This window comes from Rhinolophus hipposideros (genome assembly GCF_964194185.1).
Source record: "Rhinolophus hipposideros genome assembly, chromosome: 16".
Taxonomy (NCBI): domain Eukaryota; kingdom Metazoa; phylum Chordata; class Mammalia; order Chiroptera; family Rhinolophidae; genus Rhinolophus; species Rhinolophus hipposideros.
The window spans coordinates 56051197-56072833 of NC_138062.1; the positions used below are offsets into that span (position 1 = coordinate 56051197).

The 21637-nt window shown below is 55.0% G+C and overlaps 2 protein-coding genes across 8 annotated transcripts in view; one reads left to right on the forward strand and one right to left on the reverse strand.

The window, feature by feature from the left end:
* Nucleotides 1-1448: 1448 nt before the first annotated feature.
* CCL25 (C-C motif chemokine ligand 25) lies at nucleotides 1449-4430 on the forward strand (the record flags this gene model as incomplete). Its single annotated transcript, XM_081077397.1, has 5 exons — nucleotides 1449-1521; nucleotides 3376-3493; nucleotides 3596-3732; nucleotides 4063-4182; nucleotides 4423-4430. The coding sequence occupies 5 exons, from the start codon at nucleotides 1449-1451 to the stop codon at nucleotides 4428-4430; spliced, it is 456 nt and encodes a 151-aa protein (XP_080933523.1).
* A 1684-nt stretch (nucleotides 4431-6114) lies between these two features.
* FBN3 (fibrillin 3) overlaps nucleotides 6115-21637 on the reverse strand; it is a 57876-nt gene continuing 42353 nt past the window's right edge. For 3 of the 7 annotated variants that reach the window (XM_081075992.1, XM_081075993.1, XM_081075990.1), the window contains 16 exons: nucleotides 20741-20893; nucleotides 20515-20580; nucleotides 20177-20302; nucleotides 19615-19734; nucleotides 19389-19511; nucleotides 18306-18440; nucleotides 18050-18175; nucleotides 16908-17114; nucleotides 15868-15993; nucleotides 15168-15290; nucleotides 14851-14967; nucleotides 12180-12308; nucleotides 11973-12092; nucleotides 10351-10585; nucleotides 9662-9809; nucleotides 6115-7113 (listed from right to left, as the gene is read on the reverse strand). In XM_081075992.1, the coding sequence (XP_080932118.1) occupies nucleotides 6775-7113; nucleotides 9662-9809; nucleotides 10351-10585; nucleotides 11973-12092; nucleotides 12180-12308; nucleotides 14851-14967; nucleotides 15168-15290; nucleotides 15868-15993; nucleotides 16908-17114; nucleotides 18050-18175; nucleotides 18306-18440; nucleotides 19389-19511; nucleotides 19615-19734; nucleotides 20177-20302; nucleotides 20515-20580; nucleotides 20741-20893 (2393 nt within the window). In that variant the 3' untranslated portion in view covers nucleotides 6115-6774. Of the gene's footprint in view, nucleotides 7114-9627; nucleotides 9810-10350; nucleotides 10586-11310; nucleotides 11391-11972; nucleotides 12093-12179; nucleotides 12309-14850; nucleotides 14968-15167; nucleotides 15291-15867; nucleotides 15994-16907; nucleotides 17115-18049; nucleotides 18176-18305; nucleotides 18441-19388; nucleotides 19512-19614; nucleotides 19735-20176; nucleotides 20303-20514; nucleotides 20581-20740; nucleotides 20894-21637 lie in introns of those variants that run through there. The other 4 variants (XM_081075991.1, XM_081075994.1, XR_013995079.1 and 1 more) reach the window with 4 other exon arrangements.

The following is a 21637-nucleotide window of genomic DNA, read 5'->3' on the forward strand; positions in this document are numbered from 1 at the left end:
GTTGCAGCTCCCGAGGGGAGGGGGTCCCAAATGGGGGGGTGCCGGTGACTGAGGCAAGAGCTCTTACTTTTATACCTTCCCTTGCCTGTTTGGAGAAGGGGAGATTTTTGAAAAAAGGAACTGTTTGAAGAAGGGAACTGGCGCCTTCTAATGAAATTCGCCTACCAGGTTTGTTCTGTTTGCCCATCCTAAAGAAATTAGCAAAGTGACTCACTCTTGTCTATCAGATCTGTTCCCTTTGTCAAGCCGAAAGGAATTGTGTGATTAACCTCAAGGCCTTGGTACGTTACATCCTGGAGCGAAGGAGTGATTTCAAAACCTGGAGTTTTAGGATATGGCTGTCTTTGTTTATTGCACCAGGGACCTCCCTGTCTACCCAGCAATCATGCTAACTAACCTGTCTTAATGGTGGAACCAAACAACAACAAAAAAGACACCAAATAACCCTTTTGCAGTTACCCCTCATTTCCCACCCCTCCCAGCCCATGGCAACCACTCCTTTTACTTTCGTTTTTATAGATTTTCCTGTTCTCAACACCAGGGCATTTCTGTGACATAAGTCACCCCATTGTGTGGAAGCAGAGAAAAGTGGGGTGAAATCAAGAACCCTGGAGAATAGGTGGCTTGGGAATGGGGAGAGACAAAGGCTCTTCCTGGGGCTCTAGGCAGCCTGACGCCTGTCCACAGGAAGCCACCATGTGTGAGGCAGGAGAGGGAATGGGAGAAGGAAGAAAAAGGGACCTTGAGGGAGAAAGCAGGGTGCTGAGAGGCCCAGAATGGGGGAGGTAAATGGGGGTGGGTCACAGGGCAACCAGCCTTCTAGTGGCCTGGTGGAGGTGAGGTCTGGGCTGTCCATCAATGTCCACCTGCATCTATCCGTCAGCCTTTTCTTGCCAAGGGAGCCTAGCCCATCTCCCAAATCTAACTAGTTAGTTGAGAGAGTAGGGGTTTCCTGATTTGGATGCCAGTCACCCCTAACTCCCCTCCAGGTGTACTCTGACCTTGGGTAGAGGAGCTAGAAAGAGAATCCGGGAGAAGAGAGGAGGGCAGGGCAGGAGGGAGAAGCCTGGAGGTGGAGTGGAAGAGGAGGTGGGGTGGCAGGACGGGGGTGGAGCAGGGCAGGTGATGACAGGGTGGGGCTCCATCTATAAAGGGGGGAAGCCTGCCTGCTCTTGGGCAGGAGAGCTTGGCACATGTTCCAGAGGCACCAAGGATCCCTCAGGCTTTGGTGAGTGTCCCCCACAACAACCGAGACCAGCTGCTGGTCCCTCTGGGGACAATGACAGGATGGGGACAAGGCCCATCCTGTGCCTGCTGCCTCCCTTGCAGACGGCCCTGGCTCAGGATGGGGGTGATGGAGTTCCTAGTACCCACCGCTGCTCATCTTGGGTCCTCACCCTCGCTTCCCCTGTTCCCTCAAGGCTAAACGAGGAGAAGCAGCCTGCACCATGAACTTGTGGCTCCTGGCCTTCCTGGTGGCCTACTTCGTGTACACACGGGCCCCCGCTGTCCACGCTCAAGGTACTATCTCAAGCCATGCCTACCCTCTTTCCCCAGATTTCCCCTCTCCCCATCCGTCCTTCTGTGCCCTCCTCATTTGCCCATCCCCTCCTCCAGAAGCCTCTTCTGAGCTGAGCTCTACCACCAAATTCTCTGACGGATCAGTTTCCTTACCCCAGGAATGCTGAAACTCCTGTGCAGCGCCTTGGCGCGGCAGGGTCCCCAGCCTCTCTTCCGGAGGCCCCATGATGCCTCCACCATAGTCCATGACTAGCTTCTCCCTTTGGGGACTCCAGCTGGCCCAGGGGCTGTGGGGAGCAGAAGGTGGCTCCCAGCAGTGGCCTAGCTGCTTACCACCAGGGACACACTGCAGTGACCTGACTCTGCAGAGCCCCAGAGACCAGCAGGAATGGGTTCCCCATCCCAGCTTCCTCCCAACCCATCTGAGTGGTCTGGCCGAGAGTCACTACTCAGCCTTTATAGACCTCAGTTTCCTCATCTGCAAAGTGGGGCTCCGAATTCCCACCGCAGAAAGGGGCCATGAAGATCTGATGGGTGGATGCCTGCAAATTCTTGGCCCAGTGCCCACCAGCAACAGTAATGGTTACCGTTACTGTTATTCACAGGAAATCCCTTCTGTCCTCTCCCTCGATTAGGCACTTGAGGATTTTAATGACTGCAGTTCAGTTCTAGGCATGCAATGTCCTCCACTGTGTCCTCCATTCTTGTGGGCCTTAGGAGACAGCTGAACCTCAGCCGTAGGCCAGGAAGGGCTGAGGTCCCCTGGCTCCACCCACCTGCCCCATCTGCTCCACCTGCCCCTCACTAAGTCTAAGGCCCTAGCCAGGCCACCAGCAGACCTTAGCCTTTGCCCCAAGAGGGCTGGGTTTCGTTCCCATTGTTGTGCTATCAGAGGCCCATTCCAGGAGCCAGGCCCAGCCCAGGCCCTTTGATCCTGGGGCAGAGTGGCCCCCAGCCCCAGGAAGCACCTGCCTGGGACTGCAGCTCAGGGTCTATCTGACTCCACTGCCCCTTGCACTCTGAGGCTGCTGGAGCCCTCCCCCTCACCCCTCCCTCCCCATGCGCTCTGCCAGCACTCAGACTTGGTCCCTCCAGGGGCCAGCAGAGGGACAGATCCCAGAGGACCCTGAAGGCCTCTGCACCTTTTCCTGCGTCAATTCATCTTCTGCATCCTCTGGCCCTGCGTCTCCTCCTCTGAGCACCCCCCTCAGAGTCCCTGGGCTTCCTCTGTCAGCACAGGTCAACTTCTCGGCCTATGACAACACTGGGTCCGGTTCCCCTCTGTTTGTCCAGACATCTGGCACTGAGTAAGAACTGAGTGAACAGAGACGTCCCGGTTTCTGGCCAGGTGACTCGAAGTGGTCACTCTGATGGGGACAGAGAAGAGGAGATACCCAAGATAGACCTAGGTGGGGAAGGCCAGCCTGGAATGGGAATCAGGACATCAGGAGCAGTGGGCCAGCCCGCTCATTTTAGGAGGAGGGACCCAAATGGGAGTGGTGGCCCCTGGCCCCCCTCAGTGTGCTGCACCTGCTCTCCTTGCCCTCTGCCCCAGAGCAGGAGAGGAAATGGCCTTGGTCCCCCCTTCATTTTGAGGTCCTGGACCCTTCCTAGCTGGGATCTGCTGGCATTCTCCAACTCCTGCCGGCTGTCCCATATCAAGGGCCAAAGGTGGGCCGAATGGCTTCCTTATCCCCTGGGCTGTCCCTCAGCCTCCACTGGGCCTGGGACTGTCGTTGTATGTTTGCGGTGTGTTCACGGTGCCTACAGTGGTGTCCAAGCCTGCACACACAGTGCACATGCAGCCACACAGGCACACAGTAAACTGAGTCCGCGGTGGCCCTGTAATTGCAGGCGTCTTTGAGGACTGCTGCCTGGCCTACCACCCCCAGGTACACTGGAAGTTGCTCAAGCAAGCCCGGAGTTACCTGCGCCAGGATGTGAGCGGGAGCTGTAACCTGCCTGCCGTGATGTGAGCAGGACAGTGGGGGTGGGGCTGGGCTGGGAGGCCTCACACATAACTTTGTTCCCCGCTCACACACTAACCTGGTATCCCCACTCCCACGCTGCACAGATTCTACTTCCCCCGCAAACAGAAGATGGTGTGTGCGAACCCAAAGGCCAAGTGGGTGCAAGATGGGATGAAGCTCCTGGACAGACGGAATGAGGCCCATCCAAAGCATCACCAAGGCACCCGGAGAATCTTCCGCGGTGGGTGAGACCCCAGCCCAGCACCTAGAGCATTCTACCCTACCTGTTGCAGGCTCCTGAGCTTCTCAACCCCCAAAGGAGGGAATTGCAGCCCAGAATGCTGACAGCTGCCACCAGCCAAAAGAAAGCCAGTTGCTAGGGAGTGGAAGACTGAGTGAATGAGCAACTCTTTTAATTAAAACACTTTGAATTGCCAGAGATGGAAAGGTCAAGCAAATGGGGAACTTATTGGCTCAAATGACAAGCAAAGAGCTTCAGGCTCGGCTAGATCCAGGTGCTCAAAGGATATTGGCTGGCTCTTATTTATTTCTCGTTCTGTGTCTCTGCCAGGCTCTCACTCTGAGGGAAAGAAGTTGAGGTATAGAACCTCCAAGCTACCACTGTCCACATTTAGAGATCACACCAGAAGCAGCCAGAGGAATGCCTCCCCCCTGACAACAGCTAATCCAGGTAAGGACTCAGATCATTCGACCACCCCTCTACCCATCACCGCTGCTGAGGGATGAGGGGTCATGATGAGTCCAGACTGGGTCAGGGGACTCACCTCCAGGACCAAGGAGGGCTGACTCTGGACAGCTCCGCAGGCTCCCATGGGAGGATCCGCAGTGTCCCCTACCCTGACCCAGCCCGGGGGTCTTTGGCTCCATTCCACCCCTCATCATCTGCCATCCTCTCCAATCTCTTCTGCAGGAGGATGAGCCCGCACATCTCCAGGATAAACCAGCACAAGATGGGCTGGACCTTTCTCCACCATGAGGGTCACCCTGCAGCCCCAGCTGCCCAGCCCGTCCTTCAGGCCAAATCTCAATCCCTGGATTTGCTGCATTGGTTCCCTCACCCCTGACACCTTCTGCTCCTTACGCAGCTGGAAGAAGGGAGTTGACCTTATTTCAAGCCCCTTGTCTGCTCTGGGAAAAGCCAGCCCTGGGCAACAAGTCTTATAAGGAACCATTGAGATACCACATCCACCTACAGCCTCTTGCCTCCCACCCTGGGCCACACCAGACTGTGTCCCTCTGGGTCCTTGCAAAGCTCCAGTCTGTCCAAAGACGCCCCTTTCAGGCTGTGCTTTTTAAAATAAATCTTTAGTGGAATGTCATTCCTGTCTGTCATGTTTATTATGGGGTGCTGAATCCCTCGTGATCCCCTCACTCCAGGATCTGTGCTCAGCCCTCGTAGCAGACAGCTCTGGAGGGCCAAGCACTGGATCTGCTGGTGAGTCCAGCTGGTGAGCTTGAACAAACTGTCCACTCTCTTGGCACCTCCTTCCTCGTCTATAAAGTGGGGGTCACATGCTTACTCTGCCCAGATCCTGGGGATGTAATGGGCAGAGGAGACTCTGCAAGCTCTGACAGGAGCCCAAAAGCTCCTGATAAGTCGGGTGAAGTAGCCCCTGGCCAGGACAGAGCCCTGGGGCCAAGCACTAATAGTGAGGCTCCGCAGGAGGAAGGGCCACACTTTGGGGTACAGCTCACCACCCAGACTTGAGCCCCCCAACTGTGCTGTCCTCAGGCAGCCGGTTTTCACCACCACAGAAAAAGCTCTGCATGAAAACCAAATGCATTATCTCTAGAGGACAAGAGGTGGTTTGGGGCCAGGGGCCAGACCCAGAAGAACGTAGGACACATCCAGGCCTCACTACGCTATGTGGTGACTAAGGCAGATTCCACAAACTCTCTGAGCCTTGGTTCCCCCCTCTAAAATGCGGTGATAATACTGCCTGCCTCATACAAGTCTGTGGGGACCAAATATACTCCGTCTGTGATATGCACGCGCTCCCATTTGTGACGTGTACACGCTGACTACATATTAGGTAACACCTCGAGAATACTGGCCATTTAAACTTGGTAGATCTGGCCCAACCTGGAGACAGGCAGGATGGCACAGCTGCCTGACTTTGAACCCAGCTCTGCTACCTGCAACCTGGAGTCACCTTAGTCAAGTTGCTTAACCTCTCGGAGCCTCAGTTTTCCAATCTGCAAAATGGGGATGAGAACAACAGCGTCTACTCCATGAGGTTGTAGTGATGACCAAATGGGTTAATAACTGGAAAATATTTAGAATGGTGCCAGTATATGTAGTATGTGGTCTGGAAACATGAGCCATTTTCACCACTATTGGTGAACCCACAAGGGCTCAGTCTGCGCCAACTTCACAGGTATGAAGTTGGCAGAGCCTACTTGTGCCTGGCGACCATGTCCTCACACCCAGGTAGAGGGTGGTCTCCAGCCACCTCTCATCTATACACTTTCTCCTTGGAGCCTGGGGCTGCAGCTCATGTTTCCCACAGCTTCCGCCCTCCCAATGTCTCCAGTTCCCCATGTGGCTCTGCATCTTCTGTGGGCAGCATCTTCTTTGAGAACATGCCAAGGGGGCAGACATAACCCAAAATAACTTTATTGTTTCTCCACTTCTGATATAAAGCATCCTTAGAACCCTAACCCAGCCCCCTGGGGGCATGAACATGGCTGCGTGTCACCAACTCTGGTTGGGGCCCCGTGGTCCTTACTTCTCAGAGGGATGAGCCCAACGCCCATGCTAGCTGCCATTCCCATGTCCCACTGACCCCCGGGGGTTGAGCCCTGGTGCAGTGCAGAATTTCAAGCCTGAGATTGACCAGATACAGTGAATCACAGGGTCCTGCTCGACCCTAGTGTTGGAGGTGGAGGGTGCAGACCACAGCTTCCAGCTCTCTCCAAGAAAGACTGAGTGTTGGGGAGAGGCTGGGCTCGCCTGAGGTCATAGTGTAGCATGTCATTCTTCCTGAGTTTTGGGGTTCCACCTGGTCAGCCACTGCCACCGGGGATCAATCCTTCTCAGTTCCAGAATCTCCCACTTCTGGAGAGGAGGATGGCCCTGGAGGCCCTGAGACCATCAAGGCCAGGGCTTGTCACCAGGGTGTCCCTGCGGTGTGTAGCGAGCAGTTTCATCAGTTTCCCCAAAACCCCGTGGAATGAGGCAGGGGTTGGGTGATGCCCAGTGACTGGAGAGAGGGCTGCGAGAGGGACCTGCGGCTAAGCGGGAGTTGCGGGCCTCTCCCAGCTACAGCAGCTGCAGCTGTACCTTCAGCCGCAAGGCCAGGACCCCTGGCCCCGGTTGCCTCTCTGGCCGGATGCCCCAGGGCCCTGCCACGCTCACCACCTCCAGCTGGTAGGTTCCAGGCCCTGGCCTCCGACGCCCCAGCTGCAGGGAGCTGAGGCCATGGAGGTGATGCATGCGGAAGAAACCTTGCTCGTTGCCATGGGCAATGACGTAACGGACCCGGCTCCCCAGACTCTCCAGCGCTGGCCGCAGCTCCAGAATGTGCTCAGCCCTGCCCAGGCATGAGAGGTTCAAGCCCAAGGTCAGCGGGGCCTCTGAGTCAAGGCTGGCCATGCTCACCTGGGGAGAAAGACAGGAGGATGATGGTTAGAGGCTGGCAGAACTGAATGCAATGATAGGGGGCCATGGAGTCATGGCCATGGGGAGATTTTAGCCAATCTCTAAAGAGGAGGAAAACATGGCACACTCTCTGCCCTTGACTTCTGTCTATCCCTCCATCCACAAGGCCAGAGATCAGGTTGGGCTATGGACATAGGCATGAAAATGGAGGCTGCTCTCCAGATGGAAAGCAAAGAGGGAAGGTAGGTGGCCACTTTTACATGCTGCCTCCAGACTCCTAGTCTCAGCGCAGGGGCTTTAGTGAGATCCCTGACAATCTGGGCAGAGAGAATCGAGGGTTTGCCCTCAGATTCAGGGAGTTAGTCAGACGGCTTCGGGCCCCAGGGCTTTCAGGTCACTCAAAGGTGGCCTGGGGTGGCTGGAGTTATGACCAAGGGCCTTGCAGCAGAAGCCAGCCCCAGAGAGGAGACCAGACCAGACCAGACACAGTGAGAGGAACACAAGATCCGGCTTGGCTAGAGACAAGAGTTGCCCAACATTTTTCCGGTTCCCGGAGGCCCACTGCAGTTCCTGCATCTGGGCTCTTTGAGAGCCTTCTGTGTGCAGATGACAAACCCTCTTTATCTGAGTTTCTGTGAGTGCATTCCTGGTCCTGGCAGCTGGACAGGGCCCTGAGTAAGCCAGCCAGCCTCAATGGCAGGCTAACCCGTGCTGGGTGCCGTATCCAATCCCACAGGAGGTTATCTGTGTTTCCTTCTCCTTTGTTCTGAGCAGTGCTGTATTTGTTCTGCCAAATTGACATGCTGATGGGGTATTTTGCTCTTGCATTAAAGTGAAAGTTATGCCTCTTTCCCAAACCCTCAGTTCTTGGAGATTTCAATCCTCACCATTAAGTGTTGCTCAAACATGTGTTCTTACTGACTGACACCTACTGACAGTCTGCGGGTATTGCAGGCAAAGGCACATGGAGCATCCCAGGAGACGGGAGAACCACTCCACCCACTCACTGAGGACCAAGGGCTGGTGAAACCGCAGCAAACCTGACAGACACAGGGCCCAACCTTGTGAAGTTCATAGAAAATAATGGTAACAATGGGATAATATATACAGCCACCATTTTTCCCAACAAGAGGAAAAAAAAAACTAGAGAGAAATGGCAGGCAAAGTAATCCACTCATATTTAGTTAATCTAATATTAAAAGAAACTTCAAAGCCAACATTCCTATCACACTTCTGCTTTCATTTTTCTGCATAGCATTTGTCATATCATGTTTTACCATGTTATAAAATACAATGTTTTATTTGTTTCTTATTTGTCTGTTTTAAAATGTCAGCCCCACAGGCACAGGGACTTTTGCTTTTGCTCACTGTTGCTCCATCACGGTGTCCAATGCACAGTAGGTGTTCAACAAAATCTTTGGAGTGAAGGAGTTTGGTAAGGGCTTCTGTGCTCAGTGATTTTTTGGGGAAATAACATAAAGTGATGGTCTCAGACGGTGGTGACTGCAGTCAGGGGTACATGTCTGAGCAACACTTAATGGGGATGGGCTGAAATTTCTAGAACTTAGGGTTTGGGAAACAGGAGTAGCTTCCACTTTAATGCAAAAGCAAAACACCCGGGATGCCTGGCCATGAAGACCAAGGCTGCTTGTAAAGAAAAGGTTGTGTGGTGTAGCTGTGGAATCCCTGCTCTGCCACTTTCAAGTTCTGCAACTTGAGCATGTGCCCTAACCTCTCTGAGCCTCAGTTTCCTGATCTTTAAAATGGGGATGACAGTGGCATCTACACCTCTCAAGGCTGTTGTAAACACTGAGAGGCCGTGAGTGCAGAGTGCTTGGAGGAGTGTATACATTAAGCAGGTGCTCAATGAATGTTTAGCTTTCAGATCCCTTGGGGGAGGGGGATGGCAAAGCTGGCTAGCAGTGGCCTCAGGCACAAAACTGCCATCCTCTACAACCTGAGGTCAGGGTCATGGCTGAAGTGGCCCAGGGGGCAGGAGCGACAGAGCCACAACTGCTCTGAGAGCGTGTAAGGACCCTTGTGATTTCTAGAAATGAGGTGGGTTTGGGAGATCAGAGCATCACGGTGCAGGAAAGAGGTGCAAGGTGGAAGGTCTGAAGGGGCTGATGAACAAAGGGGCTAAGCAGGCTGCTCTAGGCCTCGTTGGTACTAAATTCAAAGCAGTTATGAGGGAGGGCTGTGCCAGCCAGCAGGTGAAGGGTGACAATGCGGGGATGTTGGCAGGGACCCAAGCCATTTCTCCTGCATCCAAGTACCATGGGAGGAATCATGGGGAGCATCACAGTCCGGCCAGAGTCTGTGTGGGAGGTACCTGACTCGTCACCAGGAGTGTGGTAGGGGGGTGGGGCTCTGTGTCCCCCAGAGAGCCCTGAGGGGAATCTGGGAGCTCAGGAAGTGCAGGCAGGCCCAGGCGGCAGCATAGCACAGGAACAGCTGGGGCACAGTCTAGTGTTCCCAGCCTTGGCCCGTCCTCTAGCTGCCCCCATCACCTACGGTGCCACCACGTCCAGTGCATTCCCTGTGGCACCTGGTGGGCCCCGTGCACACTGCGCCGTGCCCGGTCACGAGGGGGGAGGCTGTTGATCTTGCATTCGTAGCAGGATTCGGGCGAGACCAGCTCTTCATCTGGGCCATTCTGGGGTCCAGGCCTGAGGCTCAGGCCGGAGACACAGTGCCTAGGCCAGGATGGGGGGAGACAGGCCTTCAGGGACAGGCTGGTGGGAGCTCCACAGCCACCCTCACACTCCATTGGAGCCACACTGCCCGTGGGCACAAGTGCTATCATGCAAATGTGCCAGTGTGGCTTTGCATGCACCTACCCAGAGGTGTGTGCAAGCATCCTTGGCTTACCTGGGCAAGGGTGTGTACCTGCATGCACTCAGGGCTGTATGAACATACCTGAGTATACCTAGAGGCATGTGCATGTGCAAGCCTGTGTGCACGCCGGAATGCTGATGTGTGCTTGTGCACATGCATGTTGGGAGATATGAACGCACAGGGTGTTGGCATGGGTGTGAGCCATGTGTACACTCGAGTGTATTACAGAGAAGCGTGCCTCTATCACTGTGGACGTGCAAGCATGCAAGAGTACCACGAGGACAATATACCACAGTGGGTGTGAGCTTGTACATGTACATGTACAGGTGCCACGGGGGCACAGGCTGGCACATGTGCATATACTCCCAGGGTATGGGGGTCTGTACCCACCCCACTCACCCTTGCCCAGCCCGGAAGTAGCCTCGGGGGCAGCCGCACAGGAAGCCACCAGGGGTGTTGGAACAGCTGTAGCTACAGGGTCCCCCCTGCACTGCACACTCATCCACATCCTGGCAGCCCCCCAGGGTCTGGTCAAAGTCAAAGCCAGAGGGACAGACGCAATGGAAGCCACCCAGCGTGTTGTGGCAGGAGGCGCTGCCACAGGCCGTGGGCGACAGGACACATTCATTCTTATCTGAGGGTGGGGAGGGAAAGAGAGAGTCTGTAGGGGGCAGAGGGGGAGCAGCTTTCGCAACCCCAGAGCCATCCACCTGCAATGCTCCTCCTCCCCACTGGCAACACTAGCTCCTCTTTCAGAGTCCAAGGCCAATGTCAAAATCTCCGTCAGCACTGTGAGCCCCTCAACCCTATAATTCTCTTTCAAAGCAATTCTTCTTAAAAACTTCCCAGAAATCCTAAATTGTGGGATGGTCTAAAACAATGTCTCTCCCCCTTGGCACTGTTGACATATGTGACCAGATGATGGGGGGGGCACGTCCTGGGCAGCAGCCCTGTCCTGCACGCACTCAATACGAGAAGCACCCACGGCCCAGCTGTGACAAATGTTTCTAAGACACTTTAAAATGTGCCCCAGGGGGTAAAAAGGGCCCCAGTTCAGAACCACTGGCCTAATTAATCCCTGTTTCCCCCGTGAGACTGGACTAGAGGGCAGGGATGAATTCTGGAATCTGCTTCTCGACTCATGTCTATATTCTCAGGGCTTGGTGCCAGGCAGGTCCTGGGCAAACCATGACTGAAGGAATGAATAAGTATGCAGAGGAGCAGACAGACTGAGAATGAGGAACTGACCCCTGGGGACCAATCAGACTATTGCAGCAGAGGCAATAGTCTGATTGGTCCCCAGGGGTCAGATGCCACAGGGCAGTGGGGGACAGATGTGGAACATAGCTGAGGACCCACCATAGGGAATAGGAGAAGGAGCTGGAGAAAAGGCAGTGCTGGTGAGGTGGTAGCAAAGTGGGGACAGCCACGTCACAAGGCTGCAAAAGGAGAGAGTGTACAGAAGGGTCAGGAAGCAGTGCCGAGAGAGTAAAGGAGGTGAAGAAGTCCAGGAAGAGTGGCCCCAGCAAGGGTCAAGAGTGAAAGCCAGGCTGCAGGGGAGAAAGAGAAGTGGTGAGGACAAAGCTGTCATTTAGAGGGCCTGGAGCAGCAACGAGCGTGCAATGGAGAAGGGTGAGGGGCAGAAGGCTAGCCCCCACAAGCTGAGAGCCTCTGCAATACCTATGGCAAAGGTGTGGCATGCGTGCCCCCACTCGCCACTGCCACACCCATGGCAGACATCAACAATCAATCACAGCACTCTTTCCCAGTGATCACAGGCACCATCTCAGAATCTTTCTCATCTGAGCCCTCCAGGTCACCACTCGTTAGGAAGTAGATTTGAACTTTGCCATGCTGGCTCTGCAGTCCCCTGACTCCCCAGCAAAGGGGAACCCATTACCCTCCAGGCTGGCCCATCTGAACTGTATAGGTAGTTGTGCTTTCACAATATCCTGCAGGGTCACCCACTCTAGACAGGTTCTGGCGGTTGCCCCAGCTTCCTCCCAGCCCCTGCCACTCACCCACACACTGGCTCCACTGAGAGTGTGGGGTGAAACCCTGGGGACAGCTGCAGCGGTAGCTCCCCAGCTCATTCTGACAGCCATGCTGGCAGCGATGGGGCCCGTCACATTCATCCACATCTGTAAGACAGAGAGGGAGAGAAGGTTCGCCTGGCTGCCTTCAAGACCACATCCCAGGTCTGGACTCTACCCAAAACCTGACTCTACCTTCGCAGCCATGGCCTGAGCTGTCCAGGGTGAAGCCTTGATAGCACTCACAGCTGAAGCTGCCTGGGGTGTTGTGGCAGCGTCCCCGGGTGCCACATAGGCCAGGCTGGGCCAAGCACTCATCATTATCTGCAGAGGACAGAGGCGGTTAGCGGGCCACCTGGCGGTTAGCGGACTCATGTCAGGCACCATGATGCCGGGCCTACCACCTGATTAAATGTGTGGCTTCAGGCAAGTCACTTACCCTCTTTGTGCCTCAGTTTCTCCCTCTGTGAAATGAGCTCTATAACAGTTCCCACCACACAGAATTACCACGAACATTTGAGATTACACACATAGGACTCTGTTTGAATTTCATCTGTACCATCTCAAAGCTGTGTGACCTGGGACAACTGACTTACCCTCTCTGTGGCTCAGTTTCCTCAGCTGTAGCATGGAGATGATAACACCAACCTTGCTGATTTTTTGTGAGAATTAAATTTATCTAATCATGTGAGAGGTTTAGGGCAGTGCTTGGCATGGGAGTAAAAGATTAATAAAACACCTTTTCCTTTTCCATGGGAAAATGACCTGGGGTGGCTGTTGTGCTCTGTCCTCTTGGAAACCTGACAACTGTGGCATGTTAGCCAGTGTTATAGACTGAATGTTTGTACGCTTCCCCCCCAAATTCGTATGTTGAATCCTTTACTCCCAGTGTGATGGTAGTTGAAGATGGAGCCTTTGGGCGTTGATTCGGGTTAGATGAGGCCATGAGGATGGGGCCTGCCATGATGGCATTAGTGCCCTTAGGAGACAAGACACCAGATTGCTGGCTCTCACTCTCTCCCCACATGAGCACACATGAGAAGACAGACTGCAGGCCAGGAAAAGAGTCCTCACCAGGAACCCACCCTGCCAGCACCTTGATCTTAGACTCCAGCCTCCAGAACTGTGATCAGGAGTTGTTGAAGCCGCTCAGGTTACGATGTTTTGTTATGGCAGCCTGAGTTACCAGGCAATGTTGCTACGGTGGAAATGGCCATACCTGGTAAACTGCATGTGGACTGGGGTTCTGGGGAATGAACAATACATTTCAGGGTAGGGAATCCGAGTTTTGGCTTCCTTGAGTATGGAGATTATTGAGACCAGGTATGTCCTCTTGGGACCCTGAGATCTCTCTGGGGTACAAGTGGCACTGGGGAAATGGGGTTTCTAAGCCAGAGAAGCTCCTGAAATTGCATGTGGTCTCATCCCTCACACCTGAGCTGTCACTTGAAGGGCCACAGAGAGTAGCTCTGGATTTCCACCAGTGAACCAAGAGGCAGGGTGGCCTGTTGTAGTCATGTGAGTGTGAACTTCTAGTTCAGCCAACAGCAAACGCCTGGGACAAATCCAGCCCACCATTTGTTTGTGTAAATAAAGTTTTATTGGCACACAGCCATGCCCATGCATTTATGACGTATCACCTATGGCTGCTTTTCAGCTAAAATGGCTGAGTTGAGTAATTACGACAGAAACCACATGGACCACAAACTTGAAATGTCCACTAACAGGCCCTTTTTAGAAAAAGTTTGCCCATCCCTGATCTAGTTGGCCAAAGACCACCCACCAAGAGTACAAGCTATCCAGAATGATTTGGAGCCTTCGATCCATGGTAACTACACAATAGGGAGCCTAGCTGAGAATTTAATCTAATGAGAGAAGATCTGTGTGAGCTTGCTGTGTGTCATGTACACGTGGTATGCGGGTGCGCTGGCACATGGGCTGTGTGTGAACACACATACAGCTGCACACGTACACATGCCACATTAAGGGTGCTCGTCTTAGGAGGCAGGAAAAATAACTTTACTGGGAGGAAAAAGGGCAATGCACGTCATTTCAAGGCCTAGAACGCTCTTCCCTAATATGCACATGGCTCTCGACTTCCCTCACATCTTTCCTCAACTGTCCCCTTTCAATTAGGCTTCTCCTGATCCCTCTTTGAAAAACTGCAGCCTCCCTGATTTCCTCACTAGGATTTTCTTTTTTGTTCTTTCACACTACGTGTCACCTGCGAACATTCCATAGTGTTAACTTCTTGTTATGTTTGTTTCTAGTCTGATTCCCTGCTGGCAGGGATGGTCCATGACAGGAGCAAGCTTGATCCCTGTGGCCATTTCTGTATCCTCAGAGTCTAGAACAGGGCTAGGCACCACTTCTATAAAGGACCAGATAGGAAATATTTTGGACTCTTGCAAATACTCAGCTCTGCCACTGTAGCCCAGAAGCATCCATAGACAGTATGTAAATAAACAGGCATGGCTGTGTGCCAATAAAACTTTATTAACAAAGGCCCCCCCCCCCCCTTGGCGGGCCTTGGCCCTCAGGGGAAGTCTGGTTCTCCCCGGCCTCAAGACACTAAGAAGTGATGGGAGTGACAGATGCTCTTGCAGCTTTGGGTTCTGAACCAACTTCCCCTTTGGATCCTGTGAGCCCCTGGGCTTTCAGGAGCACCCTGGGGAGGGGCTTAGGAGACAGACCCAGCAGGGACTGCTCAGGTGTCCTGGGCCAAAGTCAGAGGAACTCCTGAGGGCGGGCCTCCCAGCTCCCTAGGGGAGGAGGGAGACAGGTTCTAGATAGCCCTGGGCACTTGCTATTTTTTTGGTGAACAAATAAGTGAAGGCCACAGTCATGCACCAGATTCGGGACTCACCAAAACAGGCCTGGTGGCGCTGGGTGAAGCCGGGGGGACAGCGGCAGGTAAAGGCACCGATGGTGTTGACACAGAAGAACTGGCAGTTGTGCTGCCTGGAGGTACACTCATCCAGGTCTGTGGCACAGATGGTCCCAGGGGGCTCAGGGAAGGGCCTGGCTGGGACTGGGGGCTTCCCAGGGGAAAGACCCTAGAGATGGCACCCGATGCCATGCAGCAGGGAGGAGGTGAGATGGCACGGGATGTGCCCGGGGTATCCCTGGGGGGGCAGGGATGGAGTCCACAGGGCATAAGGGGCAGGGAGGGATGGACATCACCTCTGCAGGTCCTGCCATCCTCCTCCAGTAGGTAGCCGCGGGGGCAGGCACACAGGAAACTGCCCTCCGTGTTTTTGCAGAGGAAGGTGCATGGCGTGGGGGTCTGGCTGCACTCGTCCACATCTAGAGGAGACGACAACATGCGAGGGGATTAGACAGACATTCCCAGGGGCTCAGAGGCTGGGGTGTCCACCCCGGCCCTTTTAAAGCCTCCTTCCCAGACTCTAGCCATCCAGAATCTGTGGGCTTACATAGGAATTTACACTTCTGTAAAAGTCAGAGTAATCATGTTGGGCTTTCTGGACCACACAGTCTCAGTTCCAACTACTCAAGTCTAGCTTTGTAGTAGGAAAGCAGCCATAGAGGGTAAAGAAACAAATAGGTGTGGCTGTGTGCCAATAAAACTTTATTAACAAAAATAAGCCAAGGGCCAGATTCAGCCATTGGGCTGCGTTTGCCAAGCCCCGACTTAGATGAATACCTGCTATACAAGGTAACTGAAAATCTTCAGATGTACAAAACAACAGAAAGAAAGTGGCCCAAATAAGGTCGGGGTAACAGGAAGGATTAGTGCATATTTTCAGCTTTGTGGTCCATATGAACTCTGTTGTTTCTGGTCCTGGTTTTCTCACAGAAGCGCAGGCCAGATGCTATGCAGAGGGGCTGGGCTGGGTCAAGGGATGGGGGTCAGGGGACTCACCCAGGCAGGCTGTGGCAGTGACATCTGGCGTGTACCCCTCCTGGCAGTGGCAGCGGAAGGAGCCAAGGCCGTTGATGCACTCACCATGGGGACACAGGTGAGAGAACACATGGCATTCGTCCACATCTGGGGACAAGCAGCGCTTAGCTGGGGCTGGCTGCCTCGGGTCCCTGGGCCACGCCTCCTCCCTTTTGCCCACCAGCCCTTTCCCTGGAGGTCAGGCCAGCCTCTACTTCCCCTCCCTGCACCATGGAGCTGGGACCATACCTCATGCCGTGGGTGGCACCTCCGCCAGTAGGACACACTAATGAAGCTCCTTCCACTGGACGCAGAACAGCCCGGGTGACAGACCCACCCCACAGAGGTGGAAGCACAGTGACACACAAGCATTTCACACCATCGCACACACAGACTCTCCTGTAGGATCACGAGTACATACACTCAGGGGCTCCTCTGTCCCCCAGACTCACCCTCGCAAAGGCACTTCTCAGCCCCTGACGTCACTGCTGCTGATTTTGGATGCATTGCACCCTCACTGACAGACTCGACGTGACACACTCAGGCACAGATACACTCCTACACACAGACCAACTCAGACACTCGCTGGAACCCAAACCACACGACTGGCTCACTCCCTCTCCCCCACCTTCTGCTGTGTACTCCTCACCCACTTCACACACACAGAACACACACCAGCACCCACCTTCATCAGCACACACGCATGCTCACGAACCAGCTCACACACAAGAACGCACACCAGCTCTTTCACTTTCACATGCTCACTAACGAGCCCACACACAAAAGAACAAAGAACACACACATTGCCTCACACACCTGCTCACCTGTCCACCCGTGTTCATGCACTCACAGAGTCAAGAATGGGTTCTGGTTCACGCGGGTTCATACACACCTGCCAGCGTGCACGCATGCACACACACACACACACACACACATTCTCTCTCTCTCTCTCTCTCTCTCTCTCTCTCTCTCTCTCTCTCTCTCTCCAGCAACTGCACGACCATGGACAAACTCCCACCCACCTCGGCCCTCGACAGTGTATCCGGGGCCATGAGGGCACAGCTTCTTGTGGGCGGAGGTACCAGGCAGGGGACAGAGTTCGCAACGGAGTCCCCAGCCACGGCCGCCTCCGCAACAGCACTCCACCCTGGTGACCGGCGCGCCACCGCTCGATGGGGCCTGGCATACGGCCTGCAGCACCTCGGAGAAGCAAGGCCCCTGCCGGATGTCTGCAGAGAACGAGTGGGGATGCTGAGTGGGAGAAACATGTCATCAGAGTCCCCCTTCCATGGGGGGTGTCAGGGGTGCTGAGTCTACACATGGGCGCCCAGACATCTCGGACACAGCTGTGCAGGTGCATGGGTTGCCACCTTCCAAGCTGTTGCTCCCTAGCACTGTTAAACGCCCTGTGGGCTGGGCCTGGGACTACAGCTGGGGCAGAAGCTATAGACCTGAAGGTCAGAGAGCCACCCCTGGGCTGCAGATGCCGGGCCGCTCACTGAGGGCCAAGGGCAGCATCCCTCTGCCTTAGAGAGATCAGAAGGTCATGGGAACACTGGGGGGCTAGCAAGAAGTGGTGGCATCCTGGACAAACAGTGGGGACAGAGCAGAAGGGTGACGTCCAGAGACATGTGGGAAGTGGAGAGGACAGGCTGCAGACTGGACATCAGGTGAGGGAGAGGGAGCGCCTGGTTACTCTAGGGGTTACTCTTGGGAGTAGGTGCTAGGGCATCACCGAGGGGGGCTCGGGGGCAGAGACTGGGCTTGTTTGGGGTTAGCTGTGTCTGGGGGGTATTGGCAATGGGGGCTCCTGAAGGCAGCTGGACACACATGTGGGGACAGGGTGAACAAGTTGCCAGGACAGATGGCATAAGCAGGTCACCTGCCAGGGTTAGCCCCAGGAAGCGGTGCACCTGGGGAGGGCTGGTCCCTGGGTGTGATGGGTAGGGATGGGGGAGACGACTTGCTGTTCCAGGGCGTTTGACTGAAAGGACCAAGGGAAGCATGGGGCTGTGTGGTGGACACGTGTGTCCAGATCAGCTCAGCAAGCCCATGGGTCCCTTTGGTGCCCCAGGACCCATCCCGCCTTGGGAAGCGCCCAGGCATCAGGGGCGACAGGCGTTGGGTGGCTGCACCCCCCGTGCCTGAGCCTGGTCACACTCACCTTGGCACTCGGTGAGGGCGGGGCTGGGCTGGAAGCCCTCATCACAGTCGCACTGGAAGCTGCCCGCAGTGTTGACGCAGCGGCCGTTGGCACAGAGTCTGGGCTGGGTGCGGCACTCATCCTCATCTGACATGGGAGAGATAAGACCCCTGAGCCTGCCTCTCCCCAGTTTCAATGTCTGCCCGATCATCTACTTCTTCTTGCTCTGACTCCTCCTCTCTGTGGGGCTCCCTGCACCCCCAAAGCACCCCCATACCGATGCAGCCCTCCCCAGAGCCAAGCTGGGGCCGCATGCCCGGGGGGCAGACACAGGTGAAGGTGCCAATGAGGTTCTTGCACAGCATGCCCCGGGTGTGGCAGTCCTGCTGGCCTTCTTCACACTCGTCCACATCTGCGGATGACCAGGGAGGGAGGGTGGCAAGGTCAAGCGTCCCATGGCCTGGCCCCAGTCTGTGGAGGCCTGGATCCCAAACCCCAGGTGGCCTTAGGTGGGGCCAGAGTGAGGTTCTTGCAGCACTGCCAGGCTTCCGTCTCTCTCCTGCCTGGGCCAGGCCTCCTGAGACGCCAAGGGGGTCAGCACTGCCCCGAACACTGGCATCCCCTGTCCACACCGGGTCTGTGAATCTTTCTGGCCTTCAACATGCTCGCCGGAACGCTGACCCTGAAACAGCCCTAGAGAGGCCACATCCCAGCCCAGGGTTTCTCACCCTTGAAGCTATGGACATTTGAGACCAGAAAATTCTTTGTGGTGGGAGGCTGTTCTGTACATTGTAGTGTTTCCCCCAAAATAAGACCTAACCGGAAAATAAGCCCTAGCATGATTTTTCAGGATGACATCCCCCGAACATAAGCCCTAATGCGTCTTTTGGAGCAAAAAGTAATAAAGATCTGGTCTTATTTTCGGGGAAACAGGATAGGATATTTAGCAACATCCCAGGCTACTTAATGCCAGTAGCACCAAACTCCCGCCCGCTACCCAAGGGAGACAATACAAAATGTCTCCAGACATCGCCACATGTTCCTGTGGGGCTTAATCGCTGTCCCCACTGCCCTATCCCATGGAGGGCATGTCCAGCTGTCAGGGGAGAGGGCTCCAGAGCCACGCCCACTGTGCTGTTAGTCTCATGACCCAAGATGCTAGCACCCCATTTTCATAACAGAAATAGAGTCACCCGTCACAAAAGCGCACCCACTACACATGCATTCATTCCCCTCGCCACATCTCTTACTGCTCCTTCCCACCCCTGGAGGCACAGGCTTATTTCTCCCTCTTTTCTCAGGATGGGGGCAAGGGAGCCCTGGGGGCCCTGACCTTCCTGCCTGCCTGTGCAGGTCCTACCTTGGCACGTGGCCCCGTCCTCTCGCAAGGTGTAGCCAGCTGGGCAGGCGCACAGGTAGGAGCCTTCAGTGTTGTGGCAGCGGAAGGCACAGAGGAGGGGGTTCAGGGAGCACTCGTCCATGTCTGGGGAGGCCAGTGGATGTGCGGGCTAGGCGGGGTCTGCCTGCGGGACCCCTGCTCCCTCCCGCCCCATCTCACAGGCAAGTCTTGGACAGAGAGGACGTACCTTCACAGGTCATCATGGGGCCGGGCTCAAAGCCATCAGCGCAGGCGCATTCGAAGCCTCCGATGACATTGGTGCAGGTGCCTTCCCCACAGGGGTGCCCAACGGAACACTCGTCTGTGTCTGGGGTGGGCAAGGGGTGGTCAGTGCCTGCAGAGAGCCCCTCGTCCTGATGCTATCCTGTCTGCCTCCCCACGGACTACCACAGACTGGATAGGGTCAGACCTGGTGCAGCTCTAGGGCAGCATACAGTGTGTGTTCAGTGACTGAATGAATGAGTGACTGAGTCCATGAGTGAGCAAAGGAGTGAGGGAGGGAACAAATGAGGGAGTAAATGAGTGAGTAAATAAGCGAATGAATGGGTGAATAGATGAATACGTGAGTGGGCAAGTGACTGACTCAGTGAGTGAGTGAGTGAATAAGTGAATGAGCAAGTGATGGAGTGAGTGAGTAACAGAGAAGGAAGAGTGGGTAGGGAGAGTGACTGGCTGAGAGACAGGATCCTGTCTTGCGTTGTGTCTGCCCTGCCTGCTCTGCTCTGCTGTTTCCTGAGAGGCAAGCTCACCCACACAACTGATGCCCGTGAAGTCCAGGCTATAGCCGAAGGGACACTCGCAGCGAAAGGAGCCGTCGGTGTTGACACAATGACCACTGGCACAGACACCAGGGTTCTCCGCACACTCGTTCACGTCTGAGGATGGCAGAGGTTGCAGGCATGGCATCTGTCATGTCCTGGCCACGCTTAGGGTCTCTTCCTTCCCTCCAGGCCAGTGAGATCCAGGGCCACCCATGAGCCGAGGGGGAACGTGAGACTTGGGAACCCAGGCAGAGCCCAGATGGGACTGAGCAGGAAAGGAGGAGGGCAGCCCGGGGGGCCTCTTAGCATGTGGGTGAGGGACTTACCTTCCCGAGTTTCATCCGGGCCTGGGACAGCCCCGTGGCCGAAGGGGCAGAGCTCCTGGAAGGCAGCTGGAAAGTGAAAAGGGAAAGGGGTGAGGGTCAGGGGCCAGGTGCAGCCCTCAGGACCCCCCAAGTGGGTGTAGAGAAGGCTGAAGAAAAACTGGAAAGGAGAACAGATGGGGGCGCAGGCAAGCAGAATCAGAGAGACCGGACAAGGGCGAGTGCTCACCACTGCCCTCCTGAGGACAAAGCTCGCAGGGGTCGTTCCAGCCCTCACCAGGCCTCTGGCTGCAGCAGCACCGGCTCTTGGTGGTGTTGAAAGCTTTGGGTACCGAGCACCTTCCGCTCTCAAAATGGGTGAAGCAGAAACTCTGCCGTGTGTCTGTGGGGTGATTCCCCAGAGAATTGCTGGAAAGGCCATCAGTAGTACCCACCTGTCCTGCAGGCCTCTTCTATTTTAATCCCTACAAGTGGGTGGTCCTGCCTCTACCAGCGTCCAATTAGAACAATCCAGGCCCCTGACCATGGTGATTGGCTCAGATATAGACATATGACCCACACTGGCCCAAAGAGGGTCAGCCCTAGGGCTTTTGCTGGACCCCTGGGAAATCCTTCCAGCAATACCCCACTTTCACTACTGTGGCAATACCCTGGGGACAGGGAGAACTGTCAACCTCAGCCAAGTTGTTCTTGATCAGAAGCCCCTTTTTGGAGAGGCAGTGACTGATTCCAGGGAGCCAGAGGACCTCAGACTTCAGACCCCCAAATTCTCATCATTTACCCCAGTCCTCAGCCCCAGATTCCCATCAGCCTGAGAAATCTTCTTGGGCAGGTTGGGGTTTGGGCCAAACCTGGCACCAGAATAACAAACATTGGTAGAATTGTCCTGCCTTCCCCCTTGTTACTTCCAATTTGGGAGTAAAGAGGCTGGCTCAGATAGAATGAGGCCAGCCCACACTGGATAAGACTAGCCCACATTGGATAAGGATGGCCCACCTGAGATGAAGCCAGCCCAGGTAGAGCAACTGCAGCCCATATAAGACAGCCCAACCCCAAGAGACCAAGTTAGCCCAGACTGGACCAGGTTCGCCCTCCATAGAAAGGACCTATCTGGCCAAGAGGTTGG